General features: G+C 50.4%; 2 protein-coding genes across 2 annotated transcripts; one reads left to right on the top strand and one right to left on the bottom strand.

Moving 5' to 3' along the window:
* The first annotated feature begins 7,533 nt into the window (after window positions 1-7,533).
* On the top strand, window positions 7,534-12,077 carry LOC119092204 (uncharacterized). The gene is made up of 4 exons (XM_037215181.1): window positions 7,534-7,754; window positions 8,447-8,626; window positions 9,983-10,093; window positions 11,390-12,077. The coding sequence occupies exons 1-4, from the start codon at window positions 7,559-7,561 to the stop codon at window positions 11,602-11,604; spliced, it is 702 nt and encodes a 233-aa protein (XP_037071076.1). The 5' UTR covers window positions 7,534-7,558; the 3' UTR covers window positions 11,605-12,077.
* A 593-nt stretch (window positions 12,078-12,670) lies between these two features.
* On the bottom strand, window positions 12,671-18,860 carry LOC119091888 (myotrophin). Its single transcript, XM_037214797.1, has 5 exons — window positions 18,756-18,860; window positions 17,542-17,622; window positions 15,328-15,438; window positions 13,680-13,763; window positions 12,671-13,246 (listed from the first exon to the last, which is right to left on the bottom strand). The coding sequence occupies exons 2-5, from the start codon at window positions 17,608-17,610 to the stop codon at window positions 13,160-13,162; spliced, it is 351 nt and encodes a 116-aa protein (XP_037070692.1). The 5' UTR covers window positions 17,611-17,622; window positions 18,756-18,860; the 3' UTR covers window positions 12,671-13,159.
* Between the last annotated feature and the right edge of the window lie 212 nt (window positions 18,861-19,072).

Genomic DNA, 19,072 nt, shown 5'->3' with positions numbered 1-19,072 from the left:
CAAAGTCTTTTTATTTCTGAGCCACTCGGCCGCAAAGTTGTGCAAACTATTTCAAGACCATTCCAGCATGCAGGAAGCCAAAGCAACGTCATTTAATTTCTCCCATCTCATAGACCATGCGGCGTTCAAGGCGTTCAAGGCCAAGCGGAATAAAATCATCAAGGCGTTCAGATGTAGCATCCGTAAGCACGACTAACAAATAAAGGCAGTGTCAATTAGCTCTATCAGTATTCTCAACCATCTCACGGACAAATACGCGAGAACACAACGAGAAAGGCATCAAACACGAGCACATTACGATACTTGGCTCAGGGAACACTACCAGCACTTCCATTGCTATCCCCCGGCTAGTTTGCGAAGTGCTACAAGTGAGCGCTGAGACAATTTTGCACAGTTAGTTTGGCGGCACCCAACACCACATAAGCGTTCCATGATGCAATAAAACAATGGCATGTTGAGAAGCATGTTTACTAAATACAGAAACTGTGTTGTCTAGAATAGTCTTTTTGACTTAAAAACAGTACCAATACTTATCAGTGGATTTGTTTCATCTTATCTGATGCTTGCTTCAAAGTATCGAAATGCGGAACATTTCCTTTAACACGCGTCCGGGGGGGGGGGGGGGGGGAGGGAGGGGGCGGCGGTTAAATATCACACGCTCGGGTGGAGGGAATCAAGTTGACCCCCTGAGACCCCAAGTCTAAGGAAGCATTAGACACAAAATTCGCAGGGTCTGTTGGTCTGCATGTGAACTCACTTGTGCCAAACTTTGAGATTCCTAAGTCATAACATATTGGTCAAATAAATTCAAACAAGGCCAAGCTTTAGATTGGTGTCCAAAGTGTCCCCATATCTCCCCATGCAACCGCCTTGTTCCTCGACACCGGTTCTAAGCAAAACATCCCTGGTGTTCATTTCAGTTCGGTTACCTTGTTTGACCTTTAGAAAGTCCTTGTCACCAAAAAGCTAGCGAGATTGCTTTGATTTTTGAATTTGAATAAGCGTCCATCAGTAAGCTAGGTAGTATGCTCCTAAAGCCAACAGGCTGATCATGGGTCGGCTTATTTAAGTGGCGTACCCTTAACGTTTAAGGAGTTCAGTGAAATATGTCTGTTGCGGTCCATGCAATTCAGAAATTTGAAGTGAGCATCGGAAGCTACCCCGTAAAGCAAGCCCACCAGAAAACATACGAGGTGGTTTAGACTTCGATCTGACCTTCATATCTGACCTGAGGTCAATGGAGTTTTCCGTAATCCTGAATTCAAATGTCTTGATGCCTACGGAACTATCGCAGAGATTATGGTCCCGTCTAATACTGAAGTGCTTTGCATCATATTAAGCGATTTCCTAGAAATTGCCTTCGCTGACAGCCACTACCTGAATTTGACCTTGCATGGATCAGCGGCCTTACAAGGTCCATGTAATTTTTGTGCCAGTAGATCGGATATTCAATCGACCATAGCTATGCAAAGTTTGACGCGCCACAACCGCGCCTTTGGGAAATTATTCCGGAAAAACCTTCGGGGGTGGGGATGTAGGCCGAATTGTTCCGAACCACCAAAGCATTTGTTAAGCAAAGGCCTCACAGCTCATCAGTTAGGATGGCGAATCCCTTCCTGTAATTTATTGTCAGGGACATAGCTTTTCAGGGATGCTTTGTCATACGTGGCATTTTGTACATCCAGCAGCCCAGCTCACTGAAACGTAGCCCGTCACGAACATACTTGACGTCTTACTCAGTCATCGTTGCATCATGATCATTTGTAAGAACCTTGCCCCTGCTTCATAGCCTTTGTCGTTAATAAAAATGCACTTTACAGAACAGTTGTTTGATTCAAACAAACATTACGTGTATGTGTCCAATATTTCCCAATGGTTGAGATTGACAGAGGATCAAAGTCGCTCTCATCGGACTCATGTGTAAGCCTTGACTGAAGTTAAGGTATTTACGTGAAAATGTGGTGGTGAATATTTGGAGCTAAGTTTTTTATGCTGAGGTAATGTTTATACATCCAATATTAAGTGTGCGCTCGATTCCACGCCTATATTATTAAAGGGATCTAGTGGAAATCCACTGATTCTCAGATCAGTGGAATCGAGTCTGATTCATCTGCGGAATAAATGGAGTCCGCTGATTTCGAGTTGCAGCATGTAATGAGACCAGATTTAAGTTCGAGTCCGTTCTGGTTCAGATCCATGTCTAGTAGGTAGAAACGCTGCTTTAACTCAGCTTACCTCCGTGCCTCTTAGCATAAGGCTAATGTTAGAATCATTGGAGTAGTTTTACGGCATTCACACTACCCTGGCACGTTAGCTCATCTAGCCTCGCCCACCCCTCTACTGAGTACGTTAGTTGAGTCGCATAGCCCGTGACTTCGTCAACAGCTCCTTGGCGTTGGTATTTGATTTGTTGACTGTTATAATGCAAAGGTGTGACAGATTTTACTGAACAACATGACCACAATGAATGACTGCACACAAAAGCACGGGTTGTGCCTTGCAAAATGTTACCGACTCCCGTGGCATAGCTGTTGTTTTTAACCGTGCGATTCGATATCGGGACACGGCACGACGCTCCGGCCGCCCTCCATTGCGTCATTACCGGGCTGCGCAGGCCGTCGGCCGGCGCACGGGAAGGGCCCGCCACACCGAGCCTCTAGCGTCATAACCGGGCTGCACAGGCTCTCAGACGTTGCACGCGACCCGCCACACCGGGCCTCTGGCCAGGCCGGGAGTGCGTCATTACCGGGCTGTACAGGCCCCCGGCCGTTGCACAAGACCCGCCACACCGGGCCTCTGACCAGGCCGGGAGAGCGTCATTGCCGGGCTGTACAGGCTCCCGGCCGTTGCACGAGACCCCCCACACCGGGCCTCTGGCCAGGCCGGGAGAGCGTCATTGCCGGGCTGTACAGGCTCCCGACCGTCGCACGAGACCCGCCACGCCGGGCTTCTGGCCAGGCCGGGAGAGCGTCATTACCGGGCTGTACAGGCCCCCGGCCGTCGCACGAGACCCGCCACACGGGCCTCTGGCGTCATAACCAGGCTGTGCAGGCCCCCGGCCTTCGCACAAGACCCGCCACGCCGGGCCTCTGGCCAGCCCGGGACGGCGACAGGCCAATATCTGCCGATCGCCAGCGTCGCGCGCTTCTGTTGGACGCGACGCAGACAAACACCCAGGTGCCAACGGCATCAGTCGGCACGTGCGCTTCTCCTCCAAGGTATACAGCGAGGTCGGACCGGCGACCAGCTGGCCAGCCAATGGGCCGCCCAGCTGGTCGCCAGCTCGCGTCGAGGAGCTGGCGACCAGCTGGGCGCCACTCCACTATCCAGTCCAGAGAAACGTGTTGGTTCTGCGCTATGTCTAGTATATCCCTGCAATGCTAGATGAAGCACAAACTTATTGGCGTGACCCTTTTGTACGCGCCATGCCTCAGTTTTTTTCTGTAACGCTGTAGTACCTAACCTAGGCTGAAGTTCAAATACCCTCAACCATTGAAACTGGGCATATATATATATATATATATATATATATATATATATATATATATATAGTCAATATTAGGCCTAGCACCACACATCTCATCATCCTGCAGGCGACGATTGTAACTGGATCTAGGCTCCAAACATCGAAAATTTCGCACGGCGTTCCTCCTTGGACTCTAGGATGAGGTGAGAAAGCCAAAACATAATTTTTGAGGAAGCTTGGTATGTTTCTTTTGTTTTCGATGAATACAACCGCAGAGTTTTTGCTCAAATTAAGTCTATCTGGCTAACTGCTTTTCAGGAAGAAAAATGGTCGCTTTCACCCTTTTCACCATCACAGCACATTAGTCTTAAGCTGATGTGCATTCGAGGAAAATTATTTCCCCAACAATCCAGTGAGGCCTGTTTCGTATGCGATGTCACCCGCCCTGCCGGAGCCACTCCTCGTCCTGAACCCGTCCTGCCGGAGCCACTCCTCGTCCCGACCCCATCCTGCCGGAGTCACTCCTCGTCCCGATCCCGTCCTGCCGGAGCCACTCCTCGTCCCGGCCCCGTCCTGCTGGAGCCCCCTCCCCCCCACCCCTGGTCTGGACCGGTCCCGTGAACCCGCCTCACGGCCTACCAGGATATCAGTGAGGTGGTCTTAACAGAGTTCTCGTTCTTGTCCTAAAAGAATCGTCTTTTGTAGAGTCACGACTTGACGAATGTTGTATCACCGATGACTGCCATTGTTTTTGTATCATGTTTCGCCAACGGAGGGTCACTAGAATACAGCCGCGATCTTGTTTGTGCAAGAAATAAACTTGTCATCGGTACATAAATCATGACTTATTTTTATCTGGGGAGAGTTCAAGACGTACACCTCATAAATGGTATTTTGGCATAGATCTGTTTGTTTTACAGTCTATTTATTTCATCTTTCTACGCCTTCTTGGCGAACCACTTATTGAATTCCTATCTAAAACGTACAGCACAATCGGGAGATCTCATTCAGAGTTCCGGGTGTCCGTTCTTACGGGAAAGGAGAGCTACTTTTAGCACGACTACTTTGACACGACTGGAAAGCAGAACATATATACTCGGTCATCCGCGTTTGTGATACAATGGGGCTGCTTTCCCAGTGTAGTCATGGTGCGTGCGGAAGTGAATCCGTTACGACGGAGGCGGCCATGAGTTCTTTTGGGATTCAGTCTGCGCTTACTGATTGGATGCATTTCTGGAATGTACGCCAACGCTAAGCAGTGCTTGCTATGTAAGCTCTGACCCCGCCATCCGATTGCAAAATTTCGGACCAACGGCGGAACTTTGCCGCGATAGCTGTTGCAATGCTCTGCGTGGTCCGTCCTGTTCTCTGACGTCACCTGACCGTCATCACGGCCGCTGCCACCGGCCGCAGGCGATCCCAATCAGGGACAAAAAGCGGACGTCTAAAGCGCTCGAACACACACCGCCACAGCTGGGCGAATTGGAAGGCAGGTGTTCTAACTCGCTGAGCTATCAAGACGGGCTGCGGTACGTGTCAGGACGGGACGGTTGGAAGAACAGTTCGGCGGTAACAGTGAGCGGTGTCCCATCTGGATTCACCGCCCCAAAGGTGTCTAGGAATGCGATCAACACATTTTGCGTGGTGCGCTCCAGAGTGGAAGAAATGCTGGGGTGGTGTTGATCGATTTTGCGAACGAACCTGACCGTGGCCACAGCCTCCAAACGCCGAGTTTTCTCAATGTAACCAACACTTTCTTGATGATGTCATTAAGCACTTCCTTCTTATATACTAAATGTTGGTTATTTTCAATATGAAAGCTCAATGCATTGATTGCTTAGTTAAGCTTCCAATGTGTGCCAAAGCGTTGGTGGCGCAATTTTTTCGTTGGCGACCGGTCCGGTCATCAGGCTTTAGCTCATCTGTCCCTCCAATAATCAACATGTCTGGTGAGAAGGTCGTGCAAGCTCAATTTCACTCTTAGATTGGTACACCCTGCTAATCCACGCGAATAATTTTCCTTGGTCTCTTTTCTGCACGTGTCAGCCACCGTCATTCTGAATAACTCTGTGCTTTTGCGCCCCGGGCCAGCTCAGTTGAGAGCAAACAACACTTTTTTGCCTTATCATAACCGATTGATTCGCTCAGATGTTTTGTTGTGAATTACACCCTATTCGAAGTTTTCTTTAAACAAAAATGCATCTTCACATTGGCTTGAAACGACAAAAGCAGCGGCAAAGTAATTTTGAAGTCAACCATTGTCCGAGTTTTGTGCTCAGTCTCGACATCGAGGTTGCACATCAAAGTGGCGGAAATCCGGGAAGAAATCAGGTTCTTAGGGTCAGGCTACATCAAATTCATCGGCTCAGTCCCCACCCAATCGATCTCATAAAATGACACCCCTGCTCCCCATCCTCCTCGCCAGCTCCATGGCGGAGGCTCCTCCCGTCCCAGAGATCCAGCAGCTTGAACATAAGGACATGCTGGAGGGTGCTTCTCTGAATGGGAGGTGGGCGATGGGCAACCTCTCCAGCTTGGTAAGCTTGGTCAGGGTGAAGCTTGTTCTGGCTCTCGTGCCGACAGCCATTCCTAAAAATTCCCACTTTTGTGCTTTAAAGCCAGTTTTGCGTTACTCACAAGGGAACTTGTACCCACCATATTTGTGGATGGATTTCTGAACGGCATGTACTGCAGTCAACCAACACGCAAAGAAAACTGGGTGACAGTAGTGTGGGACAATTTGCATAAGCACTGAAACTTACGAGCTCCGTTTGGGATGCAGTGAGCGGTTGAATACGTGCTCATTTGTGATCCTCAAGTGTCTCCTTCGTTTTGTGAACCTCGAAGGGTGCAGACCTGTGTTTTATTGACGCCATAACCGTTCCCAAACACTTTGCAAAAGGGTTGTACACACGAAAGATATGGTAATTCGCCCAGGCATGTCACAAACATACCCGAAACATCTGTTCCGCATTCGTTTCATGTCTACGACTACGGTGAAACAAAGTCTCATGGTCTCATAGGCCTGAACCCTATTTTGATGACGTGGTTTCTTCATACACTTGGCTGAATTATTACGAGGTGCTTTACTCAAGTGCTAGAGATTTCGATCACTGAGAAATGTGTCCCGAACTGGCCAAGTGGGTCGCGCCAGGTGAACAGCCCCTGGAGGACGCGAAATCGCCTGGACGTTCTTGCCATTGCCACAGATGAAAGCAAGTTTTCCAGGACGTTGACCTATAACTGAAGAGAACACAGTCTGAACTTTCCGAACTGGTCCTTTCCCAAAATGAAAATCCTTGACTATTTTTACAACCGACGCAAAACGTGAGTTTCTTGCCGAAATACTAAGAAACGGCGAAAATCGCCAAATTTTCCGATTGAAAGTGGGTAGCCAAAAGCCGTTTTGCAAAGGGAGAAAGCTTTATGGCTGCTTATGCATTCATCAAAACACATAAAGACAAAATTGCTTGATTCCAACAAAAGGCACCCTTCAATTTTTCACCACAACCTATCGTACAGCTCTACGGAAATTATTCCAACTTAAAAGACTTCGTTAAGCACTCCAGCTGAGAGATGCATAGTCGTTACGGCTATTAGCGCCCATAAGCTTAGCAAAATTGGTCGAGGCTTATCGAACGGTGCTACAACTGCTAAAAAATGCTAGGTGGCTCGTGTGATACCGGGTGGAGGACGGGGGAGGGGACTGGCAGACCCTTAATAGTATTACAAAAAGCAGTATCGAGCTAACAGGTTAACGACGATTGGTTTCAGTTAAGAAAAATGTCACGTGCGGAAAGATCTGAGCCGTCAGATCAGTGTATTTGTTCACCCATGATATCCGGGATGCGTCCAATGTGCCAATGTCCGTGCGTTGTTTCATGTTACGTGACTGCCGGCCCCTAATATTGGCCACTAATGCACGGCAAATGCAGATCGAAGCGTTCAAACCACCCATGGACAGCTCCCATTCTCCTCAGCCAGTAACACGTAACACCAGGCCCGTAGCACCAGACGGACGGCCAGCTGACTACCTGCCGGCACGTGCCGCAGCTCCCGGCGTCGCCGCCTGCCCGCGGCCAGCGGCTGCGCATGCACGAGGCCAGCGATCCGGACCTGGGCGTGGTGATCCACGTGCAAAGCCACCTGCTGCCCGTGGCACCCAGCCCGCTCGACCCCGTGCCGCCGCTGCACGTGCAGCTGGGCGCGTGCAAGGCCCTGCTGCGGCACGTGGCGGCCGCGGGAAAAACGAGGGACGCGATGTTGCTGAGCAACCTCGAGAAAACAGGTGAGCTGTGCAGCTGTGGCCCACTATTGATTCTCGGCAGTCGCCACCGGTAATTGGATGTTGGAAGCAGAAAACTAAACCGCTAGAACCTGAAATCATTGCGTCCTTCTGACGAGAACAAGTTGCGCAACTATTTGTATTCAATCACGACCACCGGTTCGTTCTGGATTGTACGGTTTGACTCGGCGTAACGAGTTGGGAGTTCTTAGAGCTATTGATCTTCCATATACCAGGAACTACTGGTAACGACGATACATGACATACATTGGTTGCATTGACAGTACTTGACGTTTTAAGCTGCGCTAATGGTTACTCGCGAGCATAGTCCTAACTGAAAACGTGGAGTACTGTTAAAATTACCATTGTTTGCCCTATAACGTCGTCTAGCCGGCTTTTCTGGTATACGCAAGATCGATAGCTCAGCATCAAAGCTTTCAGTTCATAATGCCGAAAACCCAAGACCTAAGGGTCTTCCTTTCTGAAATCGTTTTCATTTCGTCTTTATGTTATGACAGAAACTGTGTACAGTTTATACGCTATTCTCAAATTTGTCGTAAATTGTTGTGGGCATTCTAAAGGCAGTAGACATCGATGTCCAACGCCTGTAGCCGGCACCCATTTGCACCACCAATGGCCGCTTCTGTCCCCAACCACATCTCACATATGCATGCTGTCGGTGCCGGCGGCCGCAGAGCCGTTCCCGTTCCTGCTGTACTACACGGTGCGGAAGGCGGGCCGGGCGGTGCAGGAGGCGCTCTCAGAGATCCGCCACGGCGTGCGCACCACCTTCTCACCCCTGCAGACCACACACGTGGCCCAGCACACGGTCAAGCTGTACGAGGAGGTGGCCACCATTGCGCGGCCGCCACTCAGTGAGCACAACCGGGTTTGGGTTTGCTTGTGTGTGTGCTGTCAGTGTCAGGTGCTCTGTGCCCGCAGTATCAGTGGGTTTTTAGACCACCATGAATGCTGATTGTTTCAAAAACATCGGATTGCATGGACGCATATCAGTGATATACAGTATGAATTTGAGTTGCGTGGACGTATGTCAGTGATATACAGCATCAATTTGAGTTGCGTGGGCGTATCTTAGTGATATACAGCATGACATTGAGTTGTGTGGGCGTATGCCAGTGAAAAGCAGCATAACACTGAGTGGCATGGGCGCATATCAGTGATATACAGTGCGACATTGAGTACCGTGGGCCTTTATCGTATATCTGTGGGGAGCATTGCCGCCCGCTAAAGATTTATCCTTTCGTCAATACCTTTGGGACTGGATTTAAAGATGGATAGTAAAATCACGTCATGTGTTAAGGCACACTCCGCCATATATAGGTTTGTTCATCGTCGAGCCTCCTGTATGTAAATTCTCAAGTAGATTTCTACATGACAGTCTCACACCACATCACGCCAACCGACCTCTCTGGCTCTCCTGACCAGCCTTTCTGGCTCTCCTGACCAGCCTCTCTGGCTCTCCTGACCAGCCTCTCTGGCTCTCCTGACCAGCCTCTCTGCTCTCCTGACCAGCCTCTCCTGACCAGCCTCTCTGGCTCTCCTGACCAGCCTCTCTGGCTCTCCTCACAGCCTCTTTGGCCCTCCTGACCAGCCTCTCTGGCTCTTCTGACCAGCCTCTCTGGCTCTCCTCACAGCCTCTCTGGCTTTCCTGACCAGCCTCCCTAGCTCTCCTCGCCAGCCTCTCTGGCTCTCCTGACCAGCTTCCCTGGCTCTCCTCGCCAGCCTCTCTGGCTCCCCTCACAGCCTCTCTGGCTCTCCTCACAGCCTCTCTGGCTCTCCTCGCCAGCCTCTCTGGCTCTCCTGACCAACCTCTCTGGTTCTCCTCGCCAGCCTCTCTGGCTCTCCTGACCAGCTTCCCTGGCTCTCCTCGCCAGCCTCTCTGGTTCTCCTCGCCAGCCTCTCTGGCTCTCCTGACCAGCCTCCCTGGCTCTCCTGACCAGCTTCCCTGGCTCTCCTCGCCAGCCTCTCTGGCTCTCCTGACCAGCTTCCCTGGCTCTCCTCGCCAGCCTCTCTGGCTCTCCTGACCAGCCTCTCTGGCTCTCCTGACCAGCTTCCCTGGCTCTCCTCGCCAGCCTCTCTGGTTCTCCTCGCCAGCCTCTCTGGCTCTCCTGACCAGCTTCCCTGGCTCTCCTCGCCAGCCTCTCTGGTTCTCCTCAGCAGCCTCTCTGGCCCTCTCGCCTGAAGCGTGGCGACCTGGCCACTGCCCCCAGACGACCAGCGGCGTCCGACCAGCGACCGGACGGGTTACATCATCTCCGTGTTCCGCGTGATGGAGGGAGACGACCGGCAGAACTTCGAGCGAGACTGGCCCAGCTGGACCGGTGAGGAGTGTAGGACTGCCGGGGGGGGGGGTGGGGGGGGGGGGGAGAAGAGGGCCGTGGTTCAGCCGGCGAAGGTCCACCGCCCGACGGAACGCCGAACCAGCCTCTGACAGGCTCGCGCCGCCTCCTGGCCGGTGGCGAAGAGACGATGAATCTAGTTTTTGCGAACCTTGCTCCCCGTATGCCGCGGTTGACACAGACTGTGGTATCGCACTGCCTCTGCGTTTCCGGATTTATGTGTAAGTCCATGAGTTCCTCTTGCATCTTCCTGCACCAGTTGCAACATACAGTTCACCTTATTTCTCTCTCTCTCTCTCGCTCCTCTACTCTCTCTCTTCTCTCTCTCTCTCTCCTTCCTCTCCTCTCTCTCTCTCTCTCTCTCTCTCTTCTCTCTCTCTCCTCCTCTCTCTCTCTCCTCCTCATCTCTCTTCTCCTTCTCTCTCTCTCTCTCTCTCTCTCTCTCCTCTCTCTCTCCTCTCTCTCCTCCTCTCTCATCTCTCTCTCTCTCTTTGCCATCTCTCTCTCTCTATCCTATTCAGTTGTTCTATCTAAGTGTTTTCATCCCTCCTATGCCCGCAATAATGTAATGTACATACCTGTCAGAGTCGTCGCACCGCAGTGTGACAATAAGCTTGGTTATCGCTGCTTTGCCGGTAGCAAACAAAATCGCACAAAGCAGCGATAGCCAGCCTTCTAACGCCCGGTACTTCTTCCCTGGCCATTACCGCTGTTGGGTATCTGAGCCTTCAATTATTCCGGCTCCATTACCGCGGTAAACTCCCAGTGGGTTACATCTATAGACAAGGATGACAAAAACGCATCTCCAGAGGAATGATGTGGAGGGTTGCTGGGGAGACGTACAATCACTGCGCATTTTGGTGTGTTAAATGTGTACGCGTACAGACTAGACGAAAATAGACGTCGTCACCCCAAAACTCGAAGTAGAGACGTAAAAATAGGAGGCTGACGCAATGACATGATGTCCTACGCCCCGTGAAACCTTTTACGCGCCGGCGGCACGCTAAAATGTCTTTTCCATGGATAATTTGAGTTGAGCCACCCATTGCACACGTCCCTGGCTGCAGAGTTACCTGCAGACTCTCTAGCAGGCTGGGTGCCCCGATATAGTCAAACTTGCAGCAGGACCTACTCACTAGAGTCGCCAGTCTTCACAGAGGGGGCCGCTCGCTGTGCTGCATGCCTCTCCCCAGAACGCTACTTCTCCTGCCAGGAGCCCGGCTGCTGTGCATCAGCAGCCCGCGCGTGGAGCCCCTACAGAGCCCTCTGTTCCCCCAGGCGCCCGGACTCTGTACCGGAGCATTCCGAAACGAGCCGGCCTGCGGCGCATGGTGCTGCACAAGTCGTGCGACGGTGGCGACATCTACTACGTGCTGTGCTGCGAGTGCAGCCGTCTGCTGGACGACGTGGTGGCCACGGTGCAGTCGCTGCCAGCGTTGCGCGCCCGCCTCATCGGCTACACCGGCGTCTACAAGCCCATGGCCGTGTCCTGAGACGGCACGACCGGAGTCAAAACAGTGCGCCGTGGTGGACTGGCAAATGTCGACTGCGTGTCTGGGACCGATGAGGCAGCGAGACAAGGATGACCGTGTTGGCAGGGTGCAGCAGGAGCGGCCAGGCCATGTCCTGAAACATTGCGACTTAACCCAGTCCATACCGTGCCGAGGTGCTCGAACGGTCGTGGCGGTGTCTCAAGAAAGGACTACTTCCCTACTGAAGCACGTGCGGGAGTGCTAAAAATCTACAATCCAATGTTACTGGGCCCTGATGCTTTCATACCAGTGGTACATGCATTCTGGTGTAGCATCACGCACATATAAAAACGTAAAGGAGTTCAGTGATAGTGCATCCAGTCCGTCTGACGTCTGAAGATGACCTGGTTCTCCGATCGGCGGCCGACCCGGCGAGCCAGAGCAACCACTGGAGCTCCGCAGTGTCCCGCAGCCCCCAGATGTAGCCTGGCGGCGTTCAGACACATCACGCCGCGGAGCGCCGTTATCTCGCCGAAGTGATCCCAATGATGCCATACTTTACCATCACTCTGAGATGCCTGCCGAGAGCAACACAGCCCGGTGATGGGGCGTTTGCGTTGTGACCGGCACGTCGCTAACTCGAGACGCATCCCGCGCGTTCTCTGGCCTCCTCAGTCATTAGAGCGAGCTGCGACGCCGGCGACGCCTGCGGCCAAGCCCATCGTAGAAGTTCATAAGGTGGTGTCTGTCATGATGCGCGATGGTCGCACACGTCACACCGTCATACCGTTGCGCCACGGCCGGCGCGTTCAATATAGTGGCTCACTGAAGTAGCGCCAACGAAGTTCTTGATTCCAGTAAACTCAAACAACTATGAGTTGCTATTAGTGATCAAGACTACCCACAGGTATGAATTTCCCGTAGGACTGATACTGAGCACAACTCCAATGCGCATCTAGGCGACAATCCGTGTATATTTAGTGAATTAATCTGGATAATGAGATAATGATACGATATTGATACGCTCCATCCTAACACTTCGCAAACGCAAGACGCTCGCGAGTCCTCCACCCCGCAAACCCTTACCCACGAGTACCTGGTCAGTATATTTCCATAGCCACCACGTCCATCCGTACCTGACAATCAACAGGGCCCGGTCTGCGCGGCACGAACCGGGTCCGGTCCCTCCCCGTCCGTCCCGAGTGGGCTGGCGGGCGCACGCGAGAGCTGTGACACACGGCGCGCGCCACCGCGCGGCGATTGCGGCGCGGTGCGCACGGCCGTCCGGCCTGCGCGCGTCACGTCCCGCTGGCGGGAGTCGACAAACATCCGGCGCCGGCGGCCTGTCGGGAGCGGCGGCACCGCCCGGCCGGACAGCGCGAGCCGCGCACGCCGCAACAGAACGCACGCGTCCGGAGGAGAAACGCCGCGCCGCACGCCCGGCCGTACAGCGGGGAATAAATAGAGAGGACCGCACATGTATAGTGGATTAGTACAAAGAATAGCTTTACGCGGCTCCGGCTGCGGCATCACAACGGCATTTCAAATCACAGCGCGATGGAAGACGGAGCGACGTCTATCGTAGAAGCTCCTTGATCTCGGCCTTCTCGGCAGCGTCCAGGTAGCTCGTGCCGTCCGGGGTGGAGCCCGTCTTGGAAGCACCCTGGCGGACCGGGCGTAAGGTCACCGTCGCACGACGGCGGGTCGCACAAGGCCAGACGTGGAGACACACCCGGGGTACAGGCCGATTCAGGCGGTAGTCCACCGGTCAGCAGAGAACATGGAATGCAGTTGGTGTAGATACTGCAGGCCCAACAGAATCTAGCAACGTCTAGTGCCCTGCACCGCAAGTTGCAGACTGTACCCGGCCAGCGGGGAGCGCTGACAGTTACCGTGGTGGGGCATTATGCACGCCACAACAATGAGTGTTTGTCCGGCATCGACACACACGGTAATTACGCACCATTGTGTAAATGACAAAGAAATCCAGACGTTCATTCCAAAGCATGCGACTCATAAAAGAATGGACAATGCACGTCTAAAGTGGAACGCGACAATGCGGCCCTAAATGAGAGCGCCGGCAGGGCGTCACCCACCTTTTTAAGCATCAGCTTCACGCAATCGGTGTGGCCCTCCCAGATGGCGGCCAATATGACCGATATGCCGTGCTTATCCGTGACCTGGAGACAAGGATCGTGGAAAGTCACGGCATTCGGAGACAACGCGAGAAATGAGGGTATTGAGGAGGTGAAGCCAGCTTTGTATGCTGTCGTGGAAACCAACTGTGGTCAATGTTAAACACCAGTTATCACTGCGCACACATGACACCGAAAAGTGCACCAGCCATGCGAGCACAGCATGAACAAATCGCTTTAGCGCTAATTTGACGAAATATACATTTTTACCGAAATGCAGCATCATGAAATATAATACTATACATTACGCAATATTTTGGTCACACGGCCTTCAAGAAATAGATTTACTCTAGCTGAACACAAGTAGGCCTACGCCATCTCCGTTGCACAAGAACAATTCGCTAGTAGTGAGTAGCGACTCAGAGACACATTCCGTGCGAATCCATCCTTAAACTGTAAACTTTGAACTCTTACAGCCCGCATTAGAGAGGTGTTCAACATTTTTATGATGTTTTGAACTAAAAGAGCCATCTCGAAGACCTTTCGGCGATGCTCACAATCCTGCCCCTCTAGTTTCTGAACTACACACCCGCGAAAATGGGGAAAGGTATAACGGGGAGAGTATTTCGAAGTCACCTTGGCATTTATGACGTCATCATAACGTCATTCAAATCCCGACATTCCATAAACCATGAGACGATCAAGGCCGATAAAATGCAATTGTCGAGGAGTTCCTATGAGAGCGATTTGACCGCGATTTCCAGATATAACGGCCATAAATTAGCTTTCAATCAATGTTGTGCGGGATACGGTCAATGACGCATCGAGGAGCGTATTTATTAGGCAGAGAATTCTGCTGTCAAGAGTCGTCTTTTCAGTTTGAAAAGCATACCAATAGTTATAAGTGAGCTTGCATCATCATAACTCATGCTTGCTTCAATGTCTTCAAATGAGAAACATCCCCTTCGAGCACACGTAATGTGGATACGTACAGGACAGCTACATTCCGACCAGAAGACGCCCTCATTTTAACAAAACCCTGTCTGTTTCAATGTCACTCAGACCGTTCAAGCCACTCCCAACCGTACCGCTCCTTACGGCGCTTCGCCAGAGTTAGTGAGCCAAATGGCTCAAGAGCACGGTGTAACTAGCAGTAATGGTTCAAACGTGTGCCGCCTTGGTTACCATACAGACCCGTACGGACGCCGCAGGCGGCCGACCAAAAAAAAAACTCCGAGCGCGATCTCGCACACCTTTGTTTACAGATCTGGCACTGCAGCCTTATCAAGAGCGCCCGGAGAGCCATGGCCACGGACCATGACGCATTGAAGAGCCTGCGCGCGGCGTTGGAGACAATGCCCGGAGCTCATGTGCCGGCAGCCACCCGTTCGTTCAAATCCGAGCTGCAGAATTACTTTTGACAAGTGTTATGCTAAGAGTAGCATGAGCATGCCACATACAACTGCATTTATTTACGCATCGTAGCTGAACTAGCTACCTTGAAACAACTAATGTTCCCACACAAGTTGCCAAGCGCCACTAGTGTCTGGTGCTCGAGGCACGCGCAGTCCACCACTACATGCGCGCCGCTCCCACCGGTCGCACTCACGTTCAGGTCGGCGCCCCTGTTGAGCAGGTACTCGAGGACCTCCAGCTGCCCGTAGTCCGCGGCGTAATGGATCGGACTACGGCCGTCGATCGCCTGGTTCACGTCCACGTTCTGGGGACGCCACACGCGGTCAGGGATCGCGACGACGCCGGGCGAGCCAACACGACTATCACAGGGATGGCTGTCACAGATGGATGGCTGTCACGGATGGATGGCTGTCACGGATGGATGGCTGTCACGGATGGATGGCTGTCACGGGAATGGCTGTCACGGATGGATGGCTGTCACGGATGGATGGCTGTCACGGATGGATGGCTGTCACGGGATGGCTGCCACGGGGATGGCTATCACGGATGGATGGCTGTCACGGGATGGCTGTCACGGATGGATGGCTGTCACGGATGGATGGCTGTCACGGATGGATGGCTGTCACGGATGGATGGCTGTCACGGATGGATGGCTGTCACGGGATGGCTGCCACGGTGATGGCTGTCCCGGATGGCTGTCTGTCACGGGAATGGCTTCACGGATGGATGGCTGTCATAGGAATGGCTGTCACGGATGGATGGCTGTCACAAGGATGGCTGTCACGGATGAATGGCTGCCACGGGAATAGCTGTCACGGGTGGATGACTGTCACGGGGATGGCTGGCACGGACCGTTCCCGCCGCCAAGCACAGACAGCCACTCAGCAGCAGACAGGCCTCCTCAGGTCAAGCTCGCACATTCGGAAGTTATGCTGACCTGAAGCGAATCGTATCAGAACAGTCTGTCAAATGACACCGATGCTCGCACAGCAGACATCTCATGGAGATCAGTCAAACTGACACTGCTAGGAAAATCCCAACCGTGAAGGGTCGGGGCAGAATGGTCATGCATGTTGTTTACTAATCCTCTAAAAAACCTGCCAAAATCGGTCTACTTCTCTTTTCATGAAAAGTCTTCTTTTCTCCTTTATCTCTTTTGTCATGGGAAGCTTTCTGATCTTCTTCATCCCCTTTTTCATAGAAAACAAATGGGAAGTTCTGACTCTAAGGAACATCTGTCAGCCCAAATGAAAAGAGAATATCAATTATGGTCAATTTTTCATTGTCTTTGACCATAGCACTGCCAGCGAAAGTCTCAGCAAGTGGAATCCACCTCTAATTAGGTTTGCTGCCACAGCCAAAGTCCTGCAAATTGTTTACAATGTACAGAGAGAATGTCCTGGTGAAACCGGTACAACTTTACGCAACCAAACTCATAAACACATTTGTGGCAGGCCCAAACCCTAGCGAGCTTCACCGGCTTCATCCATTCCGCGCAATGGTGAAGAGGAGTCGGTACAACTCCCTGCCGATTCCCAGCAGATTTGTGCCATGCTGGTAGGTCAAAGGTGAGGCAGTACATCTGTAAGTGGCTTTACAGCCTTCCTCTGGTACTTTTACAAAAGTGATGGCCTGGTAAATTGCATCTAGGGACATCAAATTATGAAATAATAAACCCATCAAGGTTGTCTTCATGTAGCCTGATTTGTCACCTAGTACACTCATATGTGTCAATATGGAGAACCATTTAATTCAGTGAGGTAATGCCAGATCACCTCACTGGGTGTCACTCCATGATAGCACACAAACTCAACCTTACACAACTTCAGACTTCCACATTTGATGGTTGATGACATTGGTACAATGGTATCACAATTCTTCTCAACACAACTTTGAGCAGCTTTGAAAATCTGGTCTGATAAGGCTTCGACTTTGAATGATCAATGCCAATTTTCATTACATTTTCTTGCTATAAAATTTAATCAAGAAAAATTGCAAGTTTGCAAGCTGGTTTACAGATTTGATCTGAAGAACATTAGCTTGGAGATCCATGCCCTAAAAGGGGCCTTTATTTTTGAAACTCATTTGATCTGCAATTTTCTTAAATTATGAAGTGTTCTTAAAGCTGCTTCCAACAGTAACATTGCCATATGTTTTCTCTTAAGGACACAAATGTGCCATTTTCAATCAACTTTGGCAATCATGGGAGAGGCCAAGACCTGGGTGGCAGCTCCTCTTGACATGCTTGTGCCTCTAGTCTTCCTGCATCAAAACATGCTGCAGCTTTTACCAAAAAGAGGAATGATCTGCTATGACAGTGTGTGCTGTAGCCACAAAGACCTGAACAGCTACAGAACAGTAATAGTAATAGTACCTGAACAGTAGCAGTAACAAAAATATGCCTCACCTTTGATTCTACCAATTCCTTGACCTGCTCCAGGTCTCCATTTTTGATGCCCCATACAAGTGCACTCATTTTGTCTTTAGGCTGAAAGATAAAAATCCACAGATTAACAAAGTAGAAAACAACACCTTTTCCCATGGATTGCTGTCTTGCAAATGACATTTCCACAACTTGAAATCAAACAAAAACAACACTACACAAATAAAAAGGTGCATGCAAATGCTGACATGCAGTAGTGGTTCCAGCACACAGAACATGACATATATTCAATGTGCTTATAAAATCAGCAAACCATCAATGTGAAAAACAAATTCTAGACAAATTATTACCAATCAAACACAGTTTGACATACAATTTTAAGTCAAAATATCATTCTGAATATCCTGAAAAGATGACCAATCTGAATATCTGCTCAAAAACTGTCTCACTCTATCTCCAACCAATAAGGAAAGTTGATAAAATGTTTAATTTGCTATACAGGCATGTTGGCTTTAACATTAAATATTATGCTCCTTTTCTTGAACCCTGGAGAACATAAAAACTGCACCGTGATTGTTATAATAGACATGAGATACAAAACACAATTCTCTATGTTTTACTACAATGTAGAACACTGCTATAAAACATGTATTTTTAAACAAAATTATTGTACTCTATGAACAAGGTGTTATGAAGCATGGGATATGAATCAAACATGACAGACACAACATACAACATGTCATGAAAAAGCGATCCTCCCAGTGTCAATAAATAAACATATTGGAAACATTATGTAAAGGCTAACAACACAAGCACATAAAATTGCATTAACACAAAACCAGTCCAAGCATGATATAATGATAGCTCCAAACACTCAATGTGTAATATGTGTACACTGAAATGTTTGCAGCAATGTTTACTACTATGCAGGACATGTTCAGGGTAACAAGTAACTTTAGTAGTCTGGCCTTCAACCTGGTTTTCATACAACAAAGAAATTACACAGATCACACCCATGTGCAAAAAAAACGATAAAGTTACCACTTCCTACAGAACCAACATTACAGTACTGTTTGGGAGTCCTCTGCATCTTATTTGTTTCCATCCAACACGACAGGGTTTACTAACGCCTGACTTAGAGAAAGGCCACCCTGTTTATTACCCCCAGTGCAACTCCGCCGTCTTATCACGACCAGTTCGGCACCTTTTCAGATGCCATATTATACGCGATTTCTCACCCTTATAAGCACGAATGTCAGTGCAAATTTGCTATGCAGAGAATACACAAAAGACTGCGATAATAGAACCAGCCGCCCGGCCCGGCCACCAGCAGCCTCAGGACAGCGGCTACGCCCAGCGCAAATCGTCACTCATGCGCAAAGCTTGTAGCACACAGGATTCACCATATTTGTATCTGATGCGCGATTTTGAGGCATGCTGTCATAGAATCATATCGTCATTTTCATATGTATTTTATCCATGGTCATATTCATATAATGTTTTCATGCAACAGTCCCATAGCTTAACATGCGTTCAGCAGGGATGTAGTAAATCT

The sequence above is a fragment of the Pollicipes pollicipes genome, unplaced genomic scaffold (assembly GCF_011947565.3).
Source record: "Pollicipes pollicipes isolate AB1234 unplaced genomic scaffold, Ppol_2.1 Scaffold_3447;HRSCAF=4054_pilon_pilon_pilon, whole genome shotgun sequence".
Lineage (NCBI taxonomy): Eukaryota > Metazoa > Arthropoda > Thecostraca > Pollicipedomorpha > Pollicipedidae > Pollicipes > Pollicipes pollicipes.
This window is presented reverse-complemented; position numbering and strand designations above follow the sequence as displayed.